This window comes from Leopardus geoffroyi, chromosome E1 (assembly GCF_018350155.1).
Source record: "Leopardus geoffroyi isolate Oge1 chromosome E1, O.geoffroyi_Oge1_pat1.0, whole genome shotgun sequence".
NCBI classification, from domain to species: domain Eukaryota; kingdom Metazoa; phylum Chordata; class Mammalia; order Carnivora; family Felidae; genus Leopardus; species Leopardus geoffroyi.
Window position 1 is genome coordinate 2,783,896 of NC_059330.1, and position 22,653 is coordinate 2,806,548.

The 22,653-nt window shown below is 52.0% G+C and overlaps 2 protein-coding genes, 2 long non-coding RNA genes and 1 other non-coding gene across 8 annotated transcripts; 2 read left to right on the top strand and 3 right to left on the bottom strand.

Annotated features, from left to right (window-relative positions):
- Positions 1-798: 798 nt before the first annotated feature.
- VAMP2 (vesicle associated membrane protein 2) lies at positions 799-4,634 on the bottom strand. Its single transcript, XM_045490313.1, has 5 exons — positions 4,488-4,634; positions 3,865-3,985; positions 3,246-3,404; positions 3,095-3,146; positions 799-2,498 (listed from the first exon to the last, which is right to left on the bottom strand). Coding segments are annotated over exons 1-5 (351 nt in total). The 5' UTR covers positions 4,490-4,634; the 3' UTR covers positions 799-2,481.
- Positions 4,635-5,570: 936 nt separating this feature from the next.
- LOC123604356 lies at positions 5,571-7,083 on the top strand. Its single transcript, XR_006715303.1, has 3 exons — positions 5,571-5,821; positions 6,042-6,104; positions 6,896-7,083. It is a non-coding gene; the product is annotated as an uncharacterized LOC123604356 (long non-coding RNA).
- A 2,034-nt stretch (positions 7,084-9,117) lies between these two features.
- TMEM107 (transmembrane protein 107) lies at positions 9,118-20,448 on the bottom strand. 4 transcript variants are annotated; one of them, XR_006715299.1, is made up of 8 exons: positions 19,533-19,798; positions 19,283-19,350; positions 19,080-19,180; positions 18,034-18,130; positions 17,611-17,803; positions 10,893-11,068; positions 10,143-10,272; positions 9,118-9,942 (listed from the first exon to the last, which is right to left on the bottom strand). XR_006715299.1 is itself a non-coding variant. In XM_045490312.1 (5 exons), the coding sequence occupies exons 1-5, from the start codon at positions 19,617-19,619 to the stop codon at positions 17,734-17,736; spliced, it is 423 nt and encodes a 140-aa protein (XP_045346268.1). In that variant the 5' UTR covers positions 19,620-20,448; the 3' UTR covers positions 15,773-17,733. The 4 variants fall into 4 exon arrangements, 1 of the variants encoding a protein (XP_045346268.1); XR_006715300.1 differs by lacking the exons at positions 9,118-9,942; positions 10,143-10,272; positions 10,893-11,068 and adding an exon at positions 11,074-11,170; XR_006715298.1 differs by lacking the exons at positions 9,118-9,942; positions 10,143-10,272; positions 10,893-11,068 and adding an exon at positions 14,895-15,635.
- On the bottom strand, positions 16,996-17,131 carry LOC123604719. The gene has a single exon (XR_006715454.1). It is a non-coding gene; the product is annotated as a U8 small nucleolar RNA (small nucleolar RNA).
- Positions 20,239-21,550, top strand: LOC123604355. Its single transcript, XR_006715302.1, has 2 exons — positions 20,239-20,344; positions 21,396-21,550. It is a non-coding gene; the product is annotated as an uncharacterized LOC123604355 (long non-coding RNA).
- The last annotated feature ends 1,103 nt before the right edge of the window (positions 21,551-22,653 follow it).

The following is a 22,653-nucleotide window of genomic DNA, read 5'->3' on the forward strand; positions in this document are numbered from 1 at the left end:
CGTGGGGTCTAGAGTCACCAATCCTACAACAAGGTGCAGGGGTGGCAGGCCAGTCTGTGGCCTGCTCCATACCACACTCCGCTGGGTCTCTCTGAGCCAATTTGTTCCGTACTTATGAACCCCTTCTGGATGCTGGCACTGCGCTAGGCACCCAGGGGAAGGGATGTTTTGAAGAAGACGGCCGTCTACTTCAGGCCTAGGAGTAAATGACCATGGGAGCAAATGCAGAGCATCGGGGAAGTAAATCAAGGGGTAGAAAGGGATCCAGGAGCAGGAGAAGGCCTCCAGGGAAGAGAAATGGGGCAAGCTGGGAAGCCCGAGCCTCCAGGTTCACCAGGCTGACACAGGGATCAAGACGGCTTCCCCTTATCAGCGCCTGGTGCCCACCCGTGGCCACTGTGGGAATCACACTTTGCTGTGCCCAAGGTCAGGCCCTCCAGCAAAACTCAGTCCGGTTCCAAATGGATCTTCTCAACTTTCCTGTTAAACCTGCGGATCCAATCCCCACCCCACCCCGCCCCCACTGGTTAAGAAAAGGTCTTAGAACACACACCAGGGGCGCCTGGGTGGCGCAGTCGGTTAAGCGTCCGACTTCAGCCAGGTCACCATCTCGCGGTCCGTGAGTTCGAGCCCCGCGTCAGGCTCTGGGCTGATGGCTCGGAGCCTGGAGCCTGTTTCCGATTCTGTGTCTCCCTCTCTCTCTGCCCCTCCCCCGTTCATGCTCTGTCTCTCTCTGTCCCAAAAATAAATAAAAAACGTTGAAAAAAAAATTAAAAAAAAAAAAGAACACACACCAGCTGTACTCATTACACATTTATTGTACATTTTCACAATCTGGATGCGTCACAGAATTGGGGGCATGGGGGAGGGAAGGGGGGCAGGGGACACTGGGATAATATGGGGGGGTCTAGAACACAACACCCCCACCCCAGCATCTCTCCCTACCCTTTCACACCACAGCTCAGATCTCCCTGCTCCCCCGTCCACACAGAAACCTTGAGTGTGGGGGGAAGAAAGAGTTTGGGGGGGTCCCCTCCAGCAGATTAAGGGACTGTACCCTCAGACCCCTAAAATTGTGCCATTTAAAAAGACATTAGACCCTTCCTCTACCACTTCACCTAAGGAGGAGACAACGCTCTGGGCTCGACTGCCCTGGAAAGGGGCGAGAATCCCCATCTTCCAGCAAGTCCCATACACTCATTGGCAGTGACTAGTACCCCCGCCCTGACTTCAGGGGGGCAGTCAGAGGAGCTGGGCAGTGATGGGAGCAACAACCCCCCCAAATTAGAGAGGGGAGTTTTCAGTCCAACCCCCAGCAAGGGTGGGGCCAGATCTCAGGCAGGAATTGGGGGGATTCTCTGCCCTGCCCCACTCCTCCCCAAGGCAGTGATGACCCCCCACACACTGGTAGCCATCTCTCCCAAAAGAGTCAGATTGCGGCCAACCCCCAAACTCTCCCGGCAGGAGGAGGAGGAGGAGGCAGATCAGGCGGATGGGAGGGAGGGAGACCCCATGGGAATGTCGGTTGAGTGCCCCACATGAAAACTGGGGAGCACGAATGTGGGGAGAGACTCCAAGTGGCAAAACTATTGGTCCTTCATGACACACTGAACTCCGAGACACTTGCACACCAGCTGGGGGGAGGGGGGAGGGAGGGGAGGGGACAAGAGGTTTGGAAAATGGGGGTAGGGGAGGCAAACTGGACTAGAGGGGGCTAGGAGGGGGTGATTCTGGGGGCCAGAAGGTTCTGGCTCCCCAAAAGCCCAGGCTCCCACCACCTGCAAGTAACGTCATGCAAATGAAAGTGATACAAGGACCATGGGGACTAGCGCCTCAGTAAAAAAGCAACACGGGTCGAAAGAATGAAGGATGATGGAACAAAAGAGAAGGAAACCAAAAGGGATGTCAGTATGTAAATGAGGCTAATTAACATGCTGGAAGCTCCCAGAAGACCTTGGGATTCTTAGGACCAAGTGGGGCCAGTCTCAGGGCCTCCCGACAATGCAAAGATGCACCTAGGGAGGCCTGGACAGTTGCTTTTTGTTTTTTGTTTTTTGTTGGGGGTGGGGGTGCAGGGAAGGCCAGGGTGGGAGGAAGGATCAGCTAAATCCAAGGGAAAGAGGAGAGGAAGAGGGACTATTGCATAGCAGATGCAAATGAAAGGACTAGGGGCTGGTCAGGAAGAGAGGGAAGGGGCGGGAGGAAAAGAGAAAAGAGATGGGAACTTCAGGAAGGGGTGTTAAGGACAACCGGAAAAATCTTCTAGTAATAAAACTACAAACAGACCAAATATATATAATATTATATATGTATAAATAACAGCTGGCTATTTACAGGGGGGGCACACACACAGGGACACACACACGCGGATCCAGGGGAGGGGGGGCTGGAAGATATGGCTGAGAGGTGGAGGAGCGGCTGGGGATGGGGGGGGGAGGTGGGGAGAGGCCCTTCTCTGGGCAGGGCGGGCTCCTCGGGGGTTTAAGAGCTGAAGTAAACTGTAGAGAAGGAAAGAGAAGGAAGAAGAGAGAAGGGGAGAAAGAAAGAGAGAGAAAGCAGTGTGTCAGGCCTGGCCCTGCTCCCATCCCCGCCCCCCACGGCCCAGCCCTCTCAGCCTTAGGGTCTTCATCTGTAAAGCAAGGGGCTGGACTGGTAGGTTCCAAGGTCTCTTCAAGTCCATGGTATGGCCCTGGGGCCACAGGCTCTTAATCCTCTGGGCCTCTGGGCCCACAAGCGCTCAAACAGTAGGATGTCTGGCTTCCTAGCCGTGTCTCAAGCCCCTGGGCTTTGCCTGCTCTCCCACTTCCCAATTCCAAGGTCCCCAGACTGGGCTCTTAGGCCCAAAATCTATCCACAGGGAGCAGTGAGGATTCACCAGCGTTCCTGTTTCCAAAAATCTTAACAGAAGTTGCCCAGAACCAGGCAAAGTGAAGACTAAACAGCATCGAGGTTTTGGGCTCTAGATGGATCAGAGCTGCGGTCGGCAGCTATACGTGCTTTCTGCTGAATAGTAAAATCTAGGTTAATGACCTTCAAAACCTAGAAGGGGAAACCTCTCCAGAGAAAGGGCCCTAGCCACTGCTGCCCTACTCACCGATGATGATGATGAGGATGATGGCGCAAATCACTCCCAAGATGATCATCATCTGGGGGCGAGAGCGGGGGGGTCAGCAACACAGACCGTGACACCCCCATTCACCCACCAGTTCTCTTACCAGCCCCCTCCTGCGTGCCTCCACCCTCACCTTGAGGTTTTTCCACCAGTATTTGCGCTTGAGCTTGGCTGCACTTGTTTCAAACTGGGAGGCCCCTGCCTGGAGGGCATCTGCACGGTCGTCCAGCTCTGACAGCTTCTGGTCCCGCTCCAGGACCTTGTCCACGTTCACCCTCATGATGTCCACCACCTGGGGGAGGGGCCCGCGAGGCAGGGGGTGTGCCAAGGCCGCCTCAATGAGGGCACTCCTCAACCGTGCACCCACAGAGAACATGCACCCCGATGGTGCCAGGCTAACATGCCAAGGACACACAGAGAACATGCCTAGCAACCTGGGGACATGCAAGGAGCACACATCAGGGGCATGCTGAGGGCCAGACATCTCAGATGTCACAGCAGCACCCTCTATGCACTGAGCCTCAAGCAGCCTGTCCATCACCGGGCCACACCTGCCGGGCTGAAACACCCCAGGACAGCAAGGCTGACTAACGCCCCACGGCCGTTGCAAGTGCATGCTCAACAGGGAAGGGGCATGGCGTGTCTTCGTCCCCAAACTCACAGACTCACCACCTCCAACCAAGATGGGCCCCCACACCTCTATGCCAACCCTCAGGGTCCTTCCCGCTGCCGTTGACACCCCTCGCACTCACCTCATCCACCTGGGCCTGGGTCTGCTGCAGTCTCCTGTTACTGGTGAGGTTTGGAGGAGGCGCAGGGGGGCCTCCCTCCCCAGCTGGGGCGGCGGGGGGGGCGGTGGCAGCGGTAGCCGACCTGAGGGGCAGGGGCGGATTACGACCCAGGGCCTCCAGCCACAAGCCCCGCGGCCAGGGCTCCGCCCATCCTCCTGTCCATCCATCCGTCCCTCCCTTTCTCCTTCCCGGGAGGAAGGCCACCGATGGGAACCCTGGATTTCGTCCGGCCCCGCCGCCGCCAAGCCGCGTGACCTTGAGTCGGGCCCCCTCCCCCCCCCCTCCGGGCCTCAGTTTCCCCGCCTGTCAAATAAGGGCGACCTCAAAGACAAGGTCCGGGATCGCCCCGAAATGACTGGCGGCAGCATGACAGGGACGGGCGGACGCCGGGGCCGCTCCATCCCGGGGCCATCGCCCGCGCGGCCAGCCCGGGAGCGGCGCTCTCCAGCTACCCGCGCGCAGTCACGGGCGCCGGCCTAGCCTCGGCGCGCGGGCCGAACCCCGGGCGACCCCCGCACCGGCTCCCAAGGGCGGCGGCCGGCGCAGGCAGACAGGCCCGGTGCGGGCGCGGGCGGCCGACTCACATGGCGGGGGCGGCGGGAGGACGACTCGGCAGCGGCGGCGGCGGCGGCAGTGGCTGCGGCGGCGGCGGCGGCGGCGGCGGCGGCTCGCGCTGGCTCCGACTGGCGCTGGCTGCCCGGGACGGGAAGATGGCGGCCGCACGTCACCCACATCCGGGCACTGCGGGCGGGGGCGGGGCCGGCAGGCGACGCGTCGGGAGCCTGGGCGGTGGGGGCGGGGCCGGCGGGGCAGCGAGCCCTCCCCCCCCCCCCCCGCCCTCCACCGCCGCTCCCGCACCTGCGGCTGCACCGTGAGCCCCGAACCCGGGTGCTGCGGCTCCCCGCGCCCACCGCCAGCCCGTCCCGTCGCGCCGCAGCCCTCCCAGCCGCCCCACGCCACTGCCCTCTGCTGCTGATGGCGCCCCGGGCCACGTCCTCCCCCACCCGCGAAACCCGTAAACCAGTCAGCACTCCACACACACACCGCCGTCTCCCCCCGCAAGGCCTCGGCCTGCGCCCGGGTCCCGATGCCAGCGACCAGCCTCAGCGTTCGCAGGGGGCTGGGGTGGGAGGTTAGAAGGGGCAAGCGCAGGTCGCCGGACCACGCCACGGAGGTGGATGCGGCGGAGGGAGTTGGTCCCCTCGGTCCGCCCCGCAGGTGGAGGGCTCCAGGGAGGCCTGGAGCCCCTGGCCGCTGAGTAACGGGATGTAAAGAAAGGGAGAAGAGGCAGGCTCTCCCCCCCCCGCCCCCCACCCACCCCAACCAAGTCACTGCAGGGTGTGGGGCTCAGACCAGGGGTGCTTGGCAGGCCGGCCCGGCTGAGGTAGGCCAAGGTTAAGGCCAGGGAAGAGGGCACGAGGCTTCCCCGCGGGGCTGCTTCACGTGGTGGCCACAGACCCGCAGGCCGGCCAAAACCCAGCTCTGTCCCAGAGTTGGGTCAGCTACCCGGGGGGACAGGAGGACTCAGCCTCTGGTCCCAGGCTGCGACAGGAGGGGGCTTTGGGGGTTTTCTGTTTGTTTGGTTTGTTTTTCTTTAGGGGGAAAGACAGTCGGCATGAACTGCCCTGCAGTGCCCAGGTACATACTACTTTACAGGCGGATCAGCCTCATGGGTGTGACCTTGGCCAGTTCCTGTCCTGTCCCTAGACCCCAAATACATAACATCTGTAGGCACTACACATATAGTTGCTAAAATGCCTTGATCTGGAACATGGTGAGAGATTATTCACATCCCCTTCCATCCCTGACTGGTCTCTTTAGGTCCCTCTAAACAGCAGCTGCATCCAGTCCGCTCATCCCCAGCAGGCCTGGCCCTTTGGAGAGAAGATGGGACCAGATGAGCTGACCGTCTTGTGGGGTGGGTGAAGGCAAGCCCCAAAAGTGAAGAAGGATATGTCTTAGAAGAGGCATAATAGCCCGGGGGGGGGGGGGGGTTGCTCATTGAATCCCTGGAAGGGGAGCAGAGGGAGGCTGCTGGCCTTGGTCTCAGAGACAGACGGGAGCCAGCTTCTTCCCTCCCCCACCCTGGCCTCCCGGTGTGAGAACCTCCCTAATGCAGCGCCCCCACCCCCTCCCAGCCAGCCGAAGCCTGGGAACTGGCTGTGTCACCAGAGGTGTCATTTCCCAGCTGTCTGGGGAAGGTGAGTGAACTGGAAGCTCGTGGTGGGTGTGGGGACTCAGCAGATCTAAGATCAGATCCTCTCGGCTGCTTCCCCTTCCCGGAGCAGCCACTTGCCTGGCCCTTGTGCAGCGGCACAGGACGCCCAGGACGTCTGGGCGGCTCAGCCTCTGTGCAAAGGAAGAAAAGAGCAGCTTCTCTGAAGACTCGGATGGCACTGTGGGGTGCTAGCTTTTGCTTTTTGGCCTCGAGACTACTCTATTTTCTAGCCAGAGAACAAAGATGCCAAATTCCAGCCTTTTAAGTTCAAAAGCTGCAGTGTCCGGGTCTAAGACAGGGAAGGTTGGAAGGAGATAGGCCCCTCCGCCACCGGCCCGGAGACCCTGCACCGGCTGGGGAGAAGCTGTTGGAGGACCAGACCAGATGTTAGACATTGCTTTAGGAGTGATCCTCATTTTCCCCAATGGCCAAATCCAGAGGACGTGGAAGGGACAGAACCCAGAATAAATCCGGGAAGCCAAGGCCGTGAAGTGTGGCTTGGAAAAGCTGGCACATTGCTATTGCGTCCTGGGGGCAGGAACACAAGAGCAGAAATGAGGGCCCGTATGATCCACGGAGGTGGGGACCTAGGAGGATTTGTCTCAGAGGAGTCTCACTGAGCAGCCCACCCAAATTTAGATCAATGGTGGAGGCAGGAGAAGGGGTGGCGTGGGATAAGTGAGTTCACCTGGAAATGGATAAGGGAATGTTTTCTGCAAGCAGAAGGGAGACCCAAAATAGAAGGTGAACTAAAGGAAAATAATCTATTTACAGACTGAGATGATGGAGGTTTCTACATTCACCTGCGTTTGATAGCCAGATCTCTGGGCCCCACTCCCAAGGCTCATTCAAAAGAGGTTGGGGGGGGGGGGGACAAGTTCATTTCTAACAAGCACCTATGGTGATTCTGATGTAGGCGGCACAGAGACAAACTTTAATAAAGGCTTTCTTTTATTGCGGTTTCCTCTGCTAACAACAACTGATTTAGAAGTTGGGATGGAATGGGGTGGGCCGGGTCATTCCCACACCGACTCATGAACTTGTTCCATCCGTGAGTCAAACCTGACCAAACAGTAATTAATTTCACAAACTTTGCCCCTCGATGCTAGTAAAGAAAAGGCCTTGTAATTAAGAGTAGGAGCAAATGCCACCTGGAGTAGAGCCCCGGGGCTAGCCCCACCTCTGTCACAATCAGCTGGCAAAACCTGTGACCGCTGTGACCTCTGGCTGAGCCCTCCAGTCCTGAAGGCTCAGGGGCTGCCTGCCAAGCCCGGGGCTCCTGGAGAGAAAGGAAACCACCAGGAGTCTACCGGGAGCCTACTGTGCCAGGAGCTTCCGGTGGATTGCTACAGGCATGGTTGTTTTTTGTTTTTGTTAAATATTTATTTTTGAGAGAGAGAGAGAGAGAGAGAGAGAGAGAGAGAGAGAGAGTGTGCGGGCACACGTGCGCAAGCAGGAGAGGGGCAGAGAGAGAGGGAGACACAGAATCTGAAGCAGGCTCCACGCTCTGAGCTGTCAGCACAGAGCCTGATGCGGGGCTCGAACCCACAGACTGAGAGATCATGATCCGGGCTGATGTCAGACGCTTAACGGACCAAGCCACCCAGGCGCCCCTACAAATCACAAGTACAAAAGAATGCACAGCAAACCCTCACTCTGAGCTCCGCCCCCACCACCCTCTGCAACACGGCTGCTGTGTGCAGTCTTGTAAATCCTCCAGAATGGTTGGTGCAGACACACAGACATAGATGCTTCTTTTTTCTTTTGAAAAACACAAATGCTCAGACTATATGCGTGAAGCTGCCCCTTCCTTTTTTTAGCTTTCTAATTATAGGCTATTTTTTTCTCTTGTGCAACCTCCTTGTTATCTGTCTCTTCCAGTTTGTTTGTTTTTTTTAAAAATGGGAGGATTGTCTTTCTCATTTCGCAGGCCTATCTCAAATGTCTGCTGGTTCCTGCCTTTATAGGGAGGCACCAAGAAGCTGATTGGAAGCTGTGTGTGTGTGTGTGTGTGTGTGTGTGTGTGTGTGTGTGTGTAGGGCAGGCATTCACTGACCACTGGCTTTCCTGCAGGACAGTGGAAAACTTTTCAAAGGGGCTCCCCAGTGTTGACAGATGGCAGGATTTCTCTGGGGCTGTTCAGTTTTTTGGGAGAAGCATACCCTGGATGTTCCATCTCTGCCCTCGCTGTGTATGGAGGGAGCAGGATCTGGAACGGCTGGGGGCTCCTGTTTGTAGTCTCAAGCCTCCTGTCTGCTGCACCTGTTGTCCCCACGACCAAAGCCTCCCTGAAAATCAGGATGCGGAGGGGTGATGTGTGCGACTCAGGTCTTCTGACAGGTGACAGAGCACCAAGAGTCCCAACATTCTGAAAACAGGCCCTCAGCCACCCCCCCCCCCCATGTTCAGCCAGGCCTTGACCGGGGGATCTGGTAACCTCCAGGACCTTCGGACGCCATGCCCTGACTCCCTCTGCCCTTGTCCTTGCGTGGTCTGCCATCACCCTTCAGCCACTATGTAGCCTTGAGCGCCTTGTTGAAATCTCATGTCCACAGCTGTCTTGGGTCTCTTGGTCCTTGTAGATTTATCCACCTTTGACTTCTCTCGTTATTTAATTCAGATTTGGAAGGCAGGGAAGACAAATGTTCATGGCCAATCTCCCAGATTATCCAGAAAACTTACCACACTTTAATCCTTCAAGGACCAGCTTTTTAGGTTGTTTCTTTTTTTCTTTTTTCTTTTCTTTTTTTTTTTTTTTTTTTTGCTATTATAACAGTGCTCTTAGGAATGCTGTTCTATATACTTGCCATGATGAACTGACTCTCACGACAACCCTATGAGGTTGGTATTGTCTTGATTTTACATTAGGGGAAAACTAGGCTCAGAGAAATGCCTCGATGGAGTCTTTTTAAATTAATGAGTCAACTTCCCCCCCCCCCCCACATACAGAATGATACCTGCTTTAAAAAGTTTTTGTGTGTATAAAACAATATATATACACAAAGTGGTACCTTTTTAATCTATTCTCCCTGCATGAGTCCCAAGCACAGTGCCAGAAACAAGGCAGGCCGATGAATAATGAATGAATGATGGTGAACTACAGTTTCAGTGAGGAGTGTTTTAAAAGACAAACACACAGCACAGCAGGCAAATGGACCGCTAACGGTGAACGCCTAGGCTCCTGTTTGGGGAGAATGGGTTCGGGCAGGGCCTGTGTGCCCACCGTTCCTGTGAGGACAGCCCTGTTTGAGCTGATGAAGCTCCGATCATCTGTGACCAGTGTGGCCAGGGAGCTGGCTCCTGTCACCGCAGCAGGACAGGCCCGGGCCTCCTGCCTCTGGGGAACAGAGCAGCGTGGGCTTGGGTGGTGGGGGGGCCATACGCCAGAGCCTGGTGTGGGGAAGACGAGACGCAGGCAGATCCCAGTCTTCTGGGACTGGGAGCCTGGGAGGCCTCCTGGTCACACATCCGGACTCTGCAACCCTCAATTCCTTAGAGGCTCACTGGGGTTAACAAGTTCCTCTGTTGGGGGGAAGGGGGGTCCAGACTGTATGTGTGGTTGGCAAGGGGCCACATCATCCTTATTTCCTTCCGTCTCACATGCCATGTCCGGAGCCTGGCAGGTGGGAGATATTCAATGAAGACTTGTTGAATCGAGCGACTGATTTGGCCTGACAGCCAGGAAACTTGGGACCTGTCTAGCCCCAGCTCTCCATATTTGCGTTGAGGCAGATGGCTTTCTCCTGGGGCCCCGTGTTCCTCATCCGTGAAATGAGGGCTCCTTCATTCTCCGATGCCAGGCCCTGTGCTGACACCAGGAGCTACGATAAGGCACAAGAAAGATCATTAAAACACAGTGTGTTTGTCGGTTATACCTCAATAAAACGAGAAAACGAAACAAAAGAAAACCCAAAACCCATCGTGGTCTTTGATGCACGTAACCATCGAGACACGCGCCAACACAGCTCAAACCGATTTAAACCAAAAAGGAGAATCTGAGGGCTCACATACTGAAACCCACCTGGAAATAGCAGGAACCAGGCACCCCTGTGACATCATCGGGGAATCTGCTGTCTCTGTTTCTAGCTTTGCTGGACTCCGACTTGGCTTCATTTCCAGATGGGGGGCACCGGCAACCGCAGGCTCACATCCTTCAGGAATGTTACCGTTTGTCTTTTTAAATTTTTTTTTTTCCAACGTTTATTTATTTTTGGGACAGAGAGAGACAGAGCATGAACGGGGGAGGGGCAGAGAGAGAGGGAGACACAGAATCGGAAACAGGCTCCAGGCTCTGAGCCATCAGCCCAGAGCCCGACGCGGGGCTCGAACTCACGGACCGCGAGATCGTGACCTGGCTGAAGTCGGATGCTTAACCGACTGCGCCACCCAGGCGCCCCACGGTTTGTCTTTTTTTTTTTTTTTTTTTTTCAACGTTTTTTTTTTTATATTTATTTTTGGGACAGAGAGAGACAGAGCATGAACGGGGGAGGGGCAGAGTGAGAGGGAGACACAGAATCGGAAACAGGCTCCAGGCTCTGAGCCATCAGCCCAGAGCCCGACGCGGGGCTCGAACTCATGGACCGCGAGATGGTGACCTGGCTGAAGTCGGACGCTTAACCGACTGCGCCACCCAGGCGCCCCTCGGTTTGTCTTTTTAAAGGCATGTGCTTCAGAATTCCCAGAGTTCAAAAGAGCACACGGACAAAGCCCCCCTCCCACCCAGTCCCCCAGGCACCCGGCTTCTGCCCTCAGCACCAGTCTTGCCGGGTACCTTGGCTCCTTTTCCAGAGATGGTTTTCCCACGGGCTGGCCTGTGCTTTCCCACTTTTTACACAAATGGGAGCAAACGACAGGAGCCATTCCACAAAGTCCTTTTGTCGCAGTCTTGGAGATTGTTTCTTTCCCGGCTGCCCAGGGTTACGCTGTTAATGCGACTCGACCGGTCTCCTGTTGACGGTCATACGTTTGCGACTCCAGCAAAGCCGTAAGGAATAACCGGCATGTTCCCATCTCACCCATATGCAGGACTACCTCCCAGCAGTGAAAATCCTGGGTCAGAGAGGAGGAGCATTTGTTTTGATTGCTTTTGATTTGCGTGGATATTGCCAAATTGCGCTCTGTGGGTGGGTTACTCCCACCCACAAGCAGGTGAGGCCTGTTTACTTCAACCCATACCCTCTCCAACGCTCAATGAGACTTTTCCGGTGTTACCAGAACAAGTCAAACACCATCTGCATTTCTCTTACGGTCAATGAGCTTAGGCATCTTTTCATATATTTGAGAGTTCTTTAGATTTCCTTTCCTGTGAAATGTCCATACAATTTTACTGTGCCTTTTTCTTTTTTAATTTTTTTTCTTAATTTTTTTTAACGTTTTATTTATTTTTGAGACAGGGAGAGACAGAGCATGAACGGGGTGGGGGGGGGGGCTGGTCAGAGAGAGAGAGACACAGAATCTGAAACAGGCTCCAGGCTCTGAGCTGCCAGCACAGAGCCCGACGCGGGGCTCGAACTCAGGGACCAAGAGATCATGACCTGAGCTGAAGTCAGCCGCTTAACCGACTGAGCTACCCAGGCGCCCCTCTTACTTAATGTTTATTTTTAAGAGAGACAGAGACGGAGTATGAACAGGGAAGGGGCAGAGAGAAAGGGAGACAGAATCTGGAGCAGGCTCCAGGCTCTGAGCAAGCTGTCAGCACAAAACCTGACACGGGCTTGAACCCACAAACTGCGAGATCATGACCTGAGCCAAAGTTGGACACTTAACCAACTGAGCCACCCAGGTGCCCCTTACTGTGCCTTTTTTTATTGGGTTGTTGGTGTATTGCTTATAGACTTGTAGATTTTTATGTATCAAAATGAGCCCTTTCTCTGCAAGGTGAATTATGTTTTCCTTAGATTGTCATTTATCTTTTGCTTATGGTTTTTTAAAAACCATACATACTGTTTACATTTTTAATACATAAAATGTATCGGGGTTTTCTTTTCTTTTTCTTTTTTTCAAAATGTTATTTAAATTCTAGTTAGTTATGGGTTTTCTTTTAGGACTTCTGTGTTTTGTTTTCATACTCAGAAATGTCCTCCTCACTCCAAACTATTTTTTTTTTAAGTTGATTTATTTTTGAGAGAGAGAGAGTACGTGCAGAGGTGGGGCAGAGAGAGAGAATCCCAAGATCTCGGGGGTCGCAATCTCACGAACCATAAGATCATGACCTGAGCCGAAATCAAGAACCAGACACTTGGGGCGCCTGGGTGGCTCAGTCGGTTAAGAGTCCAACTTCGGCTCAGGTCACGATCTCACATTTCGTGAGTTCGAGCCCCATATCGAACTGTGGCTCTGTGCTGACGGCTCAAGAGCCTGGAGCCTGCCTCAGATTCTGTGTCTCCCTCTGTCTCTGCCCCTAACCAGCTCACGCTCTACCTCTCTGTCTCTCTCAAAAATAAAAAGAGGGGCGCCTGGGTGGCTCAGTCGGTTGAGCGTCCGACTTCGGCTCAGGTCATGATCTCACAGTCTGTGGGTTCGAGCCCTGCGTCAGGCTCTGTGCTGACAGCTCAGAGCCTGGAGCCTGTTTCCAATCCTGTGTCTCCCTCTCTCTCTGCCTCTCCCCCAGTCTCACTTTGTCTCTCAAAAATAAATAAATATAAAAAAATTTTTTTTAAATAAAAAGAATCAGACACTTAACTGACTGAGCCACCCAGGCCTCTCCCTCACTCCAATGCATACCCCCCATCTAATTATGAGAAACACCAGACAAATCCAAATGGAGGGACATTCTACACAACCACTCACCAGGACTTACCAAATGTGTCAAGAGAGTGAAAGGAAGGAGAAAAAAAAAAGTGGTTGGAAAAGCCCGAGAATGACAACTAAATGCGATGTGAAATCCTGGATTAGAGCCTGAATTGGAAAAAGGGCATTAAGGAGAAAGCTAGTAAAATTCAAGTAAGATCTGTACATCAGGTAATAGTTCGGCATCAGCACTAACCTTCTGGTTTCCATGATCGTGACCTGACTTTGCAAGATGTTAACATTTGGAGGACCTGGGTGAAGGGCATACAGGAAACCTGTATTATTTTGCAACTTTTCTGTAGGTCTAAAATTAGTCAAGAAAAGAGGTTTAAAATGTCAAGTTTTGTTTTAGTAAACATTTTTGAAGGTTTGATTAATTACCTTATTTATTTAAAAAATTTTTTTTTCAACGTTTATTTATTTTTGGGACAGAGAGAGACAGAGCATGAACGGGGGAGGGGCAGAGAGAGAGGGAGACACAGAATCGGAAACAGGCTCCAGGCTCTGAGCCATCAGCCCAGAGCCCGACGCGGGGCTCGAACTCCCGGACCGCGAGATGGTGACCTGGCTGAAGTCGGACGCTTAACCGACTGCGCCACCCAGGCGCCCCTAATTACCTTATTTAGAGAGAGAGAGTGTGTGTGCAAGCGAGCAGGAGAGCAGCAGAGAGAATCCCAAGCAGGCTCCACACCGTCAGCCCAGACCCCTATGCAGGGCTCGGTCCCACGAACCAATCTGTGAGACCACGACCTGAGCCGAAAGCAGGAGTCGGAGGCGTAACCCACTGAGCACCCCAGGCACCCTTCCACCTTTGCTCATTTTCAAAGTGTACGATTCAGTAGTGTTAGTACATTTATATTGTTCTATAACCAATCTCCGGAACTCCAATTTTTCATCTTGCAAAAGAAACTCTCTACCGCCGAACAGCTCACCCCCTTTTGTTCAGCCCCTGGAACCCCCCGTTCTACTTTAAGTCTCTATGTGTCTGACTACCCTTGGTACCTCGTGCAAGCAGAATCGAGCAGTATTCGTCTTGTGGGACTGGCTTATCCTGATTGACAAGCCACTGATTACACAATAAAATGAAAAACCTATTGCTGATGCTAATTGGCAAAGCCTCTGGTGCCGACTAAGAGACAGATGGTTAAAGTGCTTGTAGTACCTGTTTCTGGAGTGTGGGTGAAGGAACTGAGGCACAGAGAGGCTAAGTGACCCGTTGCCAATCGCACAGCCACAAAGGAGGCCGGGTGCACTCTGAACCCGGACTGACCCCACAGCTCGTTCCCACAGTCTTTGCCCTGGACTGGGGCTCACATAAGAGAGCCAACACTTGGAAAACAGCAGCATCTACATGGTGTCTGAAGACAAGAGGCAGCTACAGGTATCCAAGGAGCAATGATCAGCAACACATAAGGGCAACTGGAGGAAGTGACCCAGTGGCATCTCCCCAGTGACTGACCCGTTGTAGGCACACAATCAATATTAGATGAGCCTGAGGGGCGCCTCGGCGGAGGGGGGGGGGGGGGGGCTCAGTCTGTTAAGCATCCGACTTCAGCTCAGGTCACGATCTCACAGTCTGTGAGTTCGAGCCCCACGGCGGGCTCTGTGCTGACAGCTCAGAGCCTGGAACCTGCTTCCGATTCTGTCTCCCTCTCTCTCTGCCCCTCCCCTGCTTGCACTGTCTGTCTCTCTCTCAAAAATAAATTAAAAAAAAAAAAAAAAAAAAAAAAAAAGTTAGATGAGCCTGAGAAGCAGCAGCCAGAATAGTGGGAGGTAAACCAAGGGAACTATTTTTCAGAGGCCAAGAAAGAAAACCTTTCAAAAGAGTAGTGGTCAACATATTATGTGGCGAAAAGAGGCCAAGCCGAAGGCTGAGGAGTGCCCTCTGGATTTAGAAACAAAGATCCGTGATGGGCAGTTTCTTGGGATGAGAGGGGCGGGAATCGCTGATAAATATTTAACAGCCAACTCTCCAAAAGTAGTACGTATTTATATATGTACATAAGTTTATTATCAATCTTACTGACACAAAGGATGTGTAACAGAATTTACAAATAATAACGAAATATACAACATTCTTTACTGTAAATTCCACTCTTGTATCCATGACTTCCTAAGTGGAATTATACCCTACCAGTGTAATTCCAAAATGAATGTTGGTTGATATTTGTATTTACATTTTGGAATGACACACAATGAAGCAGTGAAGATATGTTGTACTTTCGCTGGTTCCTCAGGGACTGGACTGACTTCTTCCCTGAATCTGTTAACAGTTTTCAAATTCTGGGAGAATATTTCCTCTATTTTCGGTGCTATTTGCAATGTAACAGTTACAGACATGGCAGTTTTAGTGTAACCTGCATTATTAACATTGTCTCCGTCATCTTTTTTAAAAATTTTTTAAAAATTTAACGTTTATTTATTTTTGAGAGACAGAGCAGGAACAGGGGAGGAGTAGAGAGAGGGGGAGACACAGAATCCAAAGCAGGCTCCAAGCTCCGAGCTGTCAGCACAGAGCCCAAAGCGGGTCTCCAACCCAGGAAGCGAGAGATCATGACCTGAGCTGAAGTTCGACGCTTAACCGACTGAGCCACCCAGGCGCCCCCAACATTTTCTTAAATCTAGGTAATCAACAAAGCCCCATATGCTGCAGTTGCCAATCTCTGTGGAGTAAATACTCCTGCCGAGCCAGTTTCAAAATACCAACTTGATGTCTCCACATGAGCTGGGAAGAGATACACAGTAGGAGCACATCATTATATAGCACTCCCACGATACAGATACAGTAAAAAAAATGAATAAAATAAACTCCTACAAAGTAAAAAGAGAGAGAGAGAAGAAAAAACATAATCAGGAAGTAACGAGTTTTGAGTATTTATGACCTCTGTTTTTAAATACAATTTAACTGTTTGTATCATTTCTGATAGGAGCTGTCTCACAACTCGCCCACAATGTTTCTGAAACACAAAAGGTCGGCTTTCACAAATCGGTGAAGCACACAGACCGCAGTGGGATGTGACTTTCGCCAGCCACACTCCAGGACCTCAACTCCAACTGCTCCTATAGGAGCAATACTCCCGCCACCTTGGGCAAATGAACCCCTGCTCCGTAGCCTCTGTAATTCTCCTTTGCGGCTCTTACCACAATTTGCTCTGCAAGTACTCTGCGAGGAGGGGGAACTTGTTTCTGGTCGGTCTCCATGCGCCACGATGGCTCCATCGTGAGGCTGAGCACGGACCATATTCACACTCTTCCCTCAGTCAGTACTCCCTACAGAGCTTTGCATATAGGAAATGCTCAAGAAGTATTTATTGAAGGAGTGCTCGGGACGAAGGGCTGCCAGAAGGGACGATCCTCCAGAAGGGAAAGGGGGGTGGGGGGTGGGGGCATCACCTGAGGGGCCTCACCAGAAAGCATCTCCTTGGATGCCTTCTGCTTATTTCGAATGGCCAGGGCTCCCCCATTTGGGACTGAAAAAATGCACAGAGGACCTTCCCAACAGACACTGAACCTTCCCTAGGAAATACGACCCTTGATCTGAAACAAGGTGGCACCTCGGACTCTGGCAGTGTTTGTCCAATGCCTAATAGCGTGTTCAAATAATCTCCTTTTGGACGTGTTCTTGCCATGTGCTGGCAGGCAGAGGTGGGGGGGGTACTCATCAGACCACTGAGGAACAGCGGAAGCTACGCCCAGGTGGCCCTTTTGGCCTCGGTGGGATAGACGGTCTCACAATAAACCACTGGCGACACCAAGTTTGATAAAATATTAACAGCGACTTCACGGAAATCTGGAAACCAACCAGTTCTTCCCTTGTAACAATTACCTAACCTCGTGGAACACTAATCGGCTCCTAGTCGTTCAGAAACACGCCAAGACCAGTCATCTGATGATGGAAGTTTCCGGAAAACCGGCAACCCATAGCAGCAGAATGCGAATCCCCAAAATACGAGCTCCTGTCAGGAAGATTCCAAGCAGTCACCGTCCCTTCCCAGCAGCACAACCCGGGTGACTAACCATTTCACACCCAAAGAACAAAAATCTATCGCTTCCCATAAAAACAAAGGTGAGGATCGTCAGGCAGAATCAGATAGGAGCAATCAGGGTGTTGCAAGTCCTGATTACGCAGAGACGTTAATCACGAGTCATGCGATCTCCAATCATCATGTTCCGATCTGCCCTCCCGAAGGAGGAACAGGTAAGGATTATCCTACCTGACGATAAACGGAAACACACGTGCGTTCCTTACTCAGGGAAAAAGGTCCCGCTTGCAGCTAGGGTGAGTAGTTAACGGGCTAGCCCGAGCAACCCGATGTTATTCAGGGTCTTCCGTTACCGTTGCTCGTTTATTTGCAGAATTAAACAATATTTCTTTCCCGATCTGACTGCCAAAAAGAGACAACCTAATTCCTCCCAGAATGCTCCACTCACGAGCTTGGCCCCAAAATCGCGGGGACTTTATTTACATGTCTCCGCCCACCGGCCCCCTTCCGTCCGACGTCTACCGTAATAACCAAAATAAAAGCGACACGTATTATCTTACAGTCTGCAAGGCTGGAAAACAGCCTTCCGTTTCTCTAGCAGTTTGGCCACCCCAATTCTCCCCTAGAATTGTCGTAAGTCTTGATCTTACTCTAAGATATATTTTATTACAAGCACTAAAGAAAACGCTGATAATCCCAGACTCGAGTGATAATTACCCTAACACTGACATCCTCCATCAAATGCAATTTGAGGGCCGAAGGCTGCCTTCCTCGGTCCAGGAATGGTGAGTGGTCCCGTGTTCCTCGAACCGTCATCCCTATGTTCCCGTCACGAAGGTATCAGAAAGGTTTCTTTTTCAGTCCAAAGACGCTGATGAACAATGCCATTTCAGTGACAGCTGGGAGGGCACTGTGGACAGTAGAGTAGTGGGTGGTTGGTTCAAGGCCCCTTCCAATAAAAATACCCAAATCCCCAAACTGGAGACTCCACCCCCAAAGTGTAGGAGAAGGGGAATTCAAAAGACTGAAGGATGTTGAGTGGATCTGGTATCTCATACATGGAGTAAAGGACTGAGTGGGGGAAACCTTCAGATTGAGTAAACCTTCCTCCCCTACTCCCAAACATTGGTGGTACCGTACCTGCAGAAGATGAAAATGTACCAGTACGTGGTACACTCCCAACGCTCGAATATGAAAAAGGACAGGGCCACAGATGCACTACAATGAGCCCCAATGGCTTGGGAATGCACCAGAGTCAAGGAAAGCCTTTGGTTCAGTAGTTAGCGATGAGCCAGAAAAGGCCATTGGTGGGGCAGGCGTCTGCTCTCAGGTTCACCTCTTGCTCCCTTACCACATTCCCAAGGCCACACTTCTGCGTTTTCGGCAGCCCTGACTTCTGAATTTTAGGACAGCCATGTGAGTAGAGACCAGAACTGAGCCTGCACAGCTGGGACCCCAGGCTACCCAACCCCATATCTAGGGGGCCAGCCTGGCCCCTTCAGGTATTAGCAAGTTCCCCATTGCACACCGTGAAGGTGCCTGGGCAGCTCGGTAGGTTAAACTTCCAGTTTTTTATTTCTGCTCAGGTCGTGATCTCACTGTTCTTGAGATCGAGCCCCGCATCGGGCTCCACTCTGGCAGTGCGGAGCCTGCTTGGGATTCTCTCTCTCCCTCTCTTGCACTCTCTCAAATAAATACATTTTAAAAAAAGAAAAGAAAAGAATGTTCGCAATGACTTAATTCCCTCTGCTGGAATCACTGTCCAGCGCCCTGGCCCTCTCAGTCTACAATTCAAGGGTCAAGAAGCTTCCCTGATCTCCATCTTCCTTATTTCTCCGTCTCTTCTGAGTTTCCATAGAGCGTCAAATCTTCACACACTCCTGTAGCACAATGCTTATCACACTGAATTACAGATGTCCTGTCCGCATACCTGCCTCTTCCGCAAGTTAGAAAACAGAGTTTTACTCCCAGATGGGATCTCCAGCGCCTGGTGCACAGCGGGAACTTAACAAAGGATCGAAGGGCGTCTTAAACTTTCCACGTTGCCTAAGAAGATCTATCAGCCGGAGGTGCTGTTTGCCCGCTAGAGCACACACTATTGTGCCAGAAAGGCCTGGTTAGGTGGCTGAAAGGGAGTCCAGATGGAAATGGGCCGTGTGGAAAAGGCGCGCAGGCAAAAAGGATACAGATGAGGCTCTGGGTGCTGTTGAACATGGAAACCCCTGAGAAGAAACCGGCCAGCTCCACTGCAAAGAGGCCCAGAGTGACGGACAGCGCTGCCACGAGCCTGCAGACACGAAGGGGGTTGGCTCAGGCCTCGGGGACTTCTTCAAAGACCCTTCCACCCCCACCAGTGCTGAATTCTGACCACCCTGCCCCAAGTGCTCACTGAATGTCCTGCTTCTCGTACTCCTCGGGGGTGAACGTGAGAGGCAGGCAGGCTTGGATGTTGCTGTCCTGGGGAGCGGGGCGGAGAGGAAGAAAATGAAAGAAGGGAGCGCAGCGGGGCAGCCCTGGGGTCCGAGGGGGGATGGGAAGACACGCCCGCGGAAGGCCCTGGGGAAGGGGCATAGTGGGGCTGGGACCACCCCATGGTGGGAACGGGGTGGGAACGGGAGGAGGGTGGTCGTGGGTCTTACCCGCGACCAGAACAAGGTGATGACGACCACCAGATGCGCCAGGAGCGTCAGGAAGCGAGAGGGCACGAGCCCCGAGATCCGGCCCATGGCCCCCCTGGGGCAGGAGTACCGACTGGAGCAGAGGCCGTGGTCTGTGGGGCTCAGGAATGACCACGCCTGAAGTCTCCTCAAGTCTCGCAGGCTAGCACGTAAAAATTCGACGGGCACCTCCTTCCCGCTCGCGCTGGCGCCGCCCGGTTGCCTTAGCAACCGCGTAAGCCGGCGCTGCGGCGGGATCTCGGAAAATCTCGCGAGGGCTGTAAAGTCTCGAGCGGCAGCCACCGCCGCAGAAAACGCGAGGCGGAGCTCTGCCGCCGCGGGTGCGGTGCGGTTCCGAGTTCCCCGACTAGGTCTCTGCCGCGAGCCCGGCAGGTCCCTCCGACCTAGGTGCTCGCTGCAGCCCGCTGTCCCCGTCAGGCCTAAGGCAGGGTCTCTTTCTCCCTCCTCCGCATCCCTTTAGCCCCCGCTGCCTTGGGCACGTGGAAAGAAACGTGCAGACGCGGATGTCCCGCGTTGTCCCGCCGTCACTTACTAGATGGCCGCCGAGCCCCTGGTTGTCCGAGGACCCCGGATCGGAACCTTCCCTGATGCTCTCCTTCTCCCCTCCCCGCCCAGCCCCAGTTTAGTGAGAGCATTGCAGAGAGCGGAAAGTGGTCCGTTCTCTTTACGTGGATGAAGGGCGCTTTTGGGGAAGGGCATGGAAGCGAGGAGCGGACGGATTTTCTGATCTCTTTGAGATATGGGCACCGGCCTTTGCCCAGCTACATTCCCAAGTACCTCTTGCTATCACCGACCTCACTAACCTTGGGCCCTCAACTGGGATCCTTGCAGAACAGAAAGTCCTAGCCCGCTCGCTGCTCACCCTCAGGTCACAGCATCCCCGGGACCTCCCCCTGGGCCGATGACCAGATCATCTCTCTCCCTACTCTCCATCTGAGTGTTTTTCGGCCGGTCTAAGCTAAACACCCAAGCCCAAGGGACATTTCTGTTTTCTTCATTCACTCGACAAATATTCATTGACCAGCTAGCATGTGCTGGGCTCTTGTTCTGGACAAACAAGACCCAAGTCTCTACCTTCCTGGAGTTTCTATTCTAATCAGAGAGATCCAGAGGGACAGCAAACAAGCCCCCCACGGTAATCCAATACTGTAAATAACATTTGTAAAAAGGAAACTCTAGAATAATAGAGCAAGCAAAAACTCTTTGAAAAAAAAGTCCTTTATCCTTAAACTTTGTTTTAGGAAATGTGCTCAAAATTGAGAGGAAACACATCTATTTGAGGACCCCACCAAAATAAATAGATTTCCTTTTTCTAAACCAATAGGTAAAATCAGAACTCAAAGAGATAGTGAAAAGGTGTTTCTTCAAAGTCACGAAAGACAAAGACTGAAGAGCTCTTCCAGATTTAGGGAGACTAAAGAGATGTGACACATTTGACATGAGAAATAAAATGTGTGATCCTGATGGATCTTGGACCGGAAAACAAAAAACAACCATTTTCTTTTATTGTGAAGGACATTAGTGGAACCATTGGCAAATTTGAATAAGGCTTCCAGTTTAGATATCCGTATTATCGGTGTTAATTTCCTGGTTTTTGATAAATTCTACTGCCTTTATGGAAGAGAATGCCCTGGTTAGCAAATACATGCAGTTTTAGTGGAAAAGGAGAATTATATCTGCAATTTACCGTCAAATGATTTAAAAAAATATATACGTGTGTCTGTAGAGATAGAGAGGCAATGATAAAGCCTGGTCTTGAAGGCACATGAGAATTCTCTTACTATATATGTATTTTTTTTATCTTTTATTTTATTTTTTTTTAAGTAAGCTCTACACCTAACCTGGGGCTTGAATTCATAGCTCCGAGATCAAGAGTCACATGCTCTACCGACTAAGCCAGCCATCCACCCCTGTCTGTATTATTTTCGCAACTTTTCAGTAAATCAAATTAATTTAAAATAAAAAGTTTTAAATGATAACCCTTTCTAAGTTTTCCTTCTGGGTCTTCTATAGTATTATTATTGAGACATTAAATTGCTTTATAAAAAGAAGAAATATTTTTCAGATTGATGTTCCTAAATGTTCACTTCCTATATATTGAAACTATGTAATGACATTTTCACACAAAACCACTTCTTTCGAGGGTAGTACAGCCTTATCCTCCTAATGGAGACAATGTGGTCACCAAAACTCATAAAACAATAAAATGCCATCATTTAGATTTTTCAGAGGAATTATCTGTATAAAGACTGAGATTCAGCAAAGTCTCTTGATTGTTTTTTACTCCAAAAATATTGGCTGATGATCGAATATGACCCACACTGGTTTCTCAGCTCTCGGATGTGTAGGGGAGACTCTCTCTTTAATCGCACCATTTCAAAATTCTGAAAATATTTTCAAACCTCCGCCACCTCAGGAGGGACAGGCAAAATACAGTGATCCCGTCTGCTTCTCTCCTTTGAGGTGACACTCGTTAGGAGACCCTCAAAACAAGTACAACAAAGACATGGAGAGTATAATGAGGCGTGCTCTGTGCGCGTAATTACAGCGTAGCGAGCCTGGAAACCTTCTGAGCACGCGGACAAGACGCAAAGCACGCAAGGGCTCCTTCCGGTGCCTGCAGATCACATGACCTTTCTCCTGGGATGAGGAAGCCCAGGCCTTCAGAGCCAAACTCCCCCCGTGACAGTTGATCAAGTCTGACTGTTCGCAGAAGAAGGTAGCACTATCATCCAATAAAAGGAAGCAAAACCCAACACATGCCTTTGCAAGATCTTCCAAGTTCCAAGGAGCAAATAGAATGAAGAGAAGGAGTCAGCCGGGGAAAGATCTGGGGAAAGAACTTTCCAGGCAGAGGCAAGCGCAAAGGTCCTTAGGTGGGAACAAGGCCAGTGTGTTCGCGGGACACAAAGGAAGCTAGTGTGTCTGAAGCCTAGTATTGGAAGGGGAAGAAGAGATCAGGGGGATTGGGGATGGGTGGACAAGACATGTGGCCTGGCAGCCATGGGGATGGACCTGGTCAGGTTAGCATGCTAGAAGATGACTTTGGTTGCGATATGGAGAATTTTAAGATGTTAAGTAG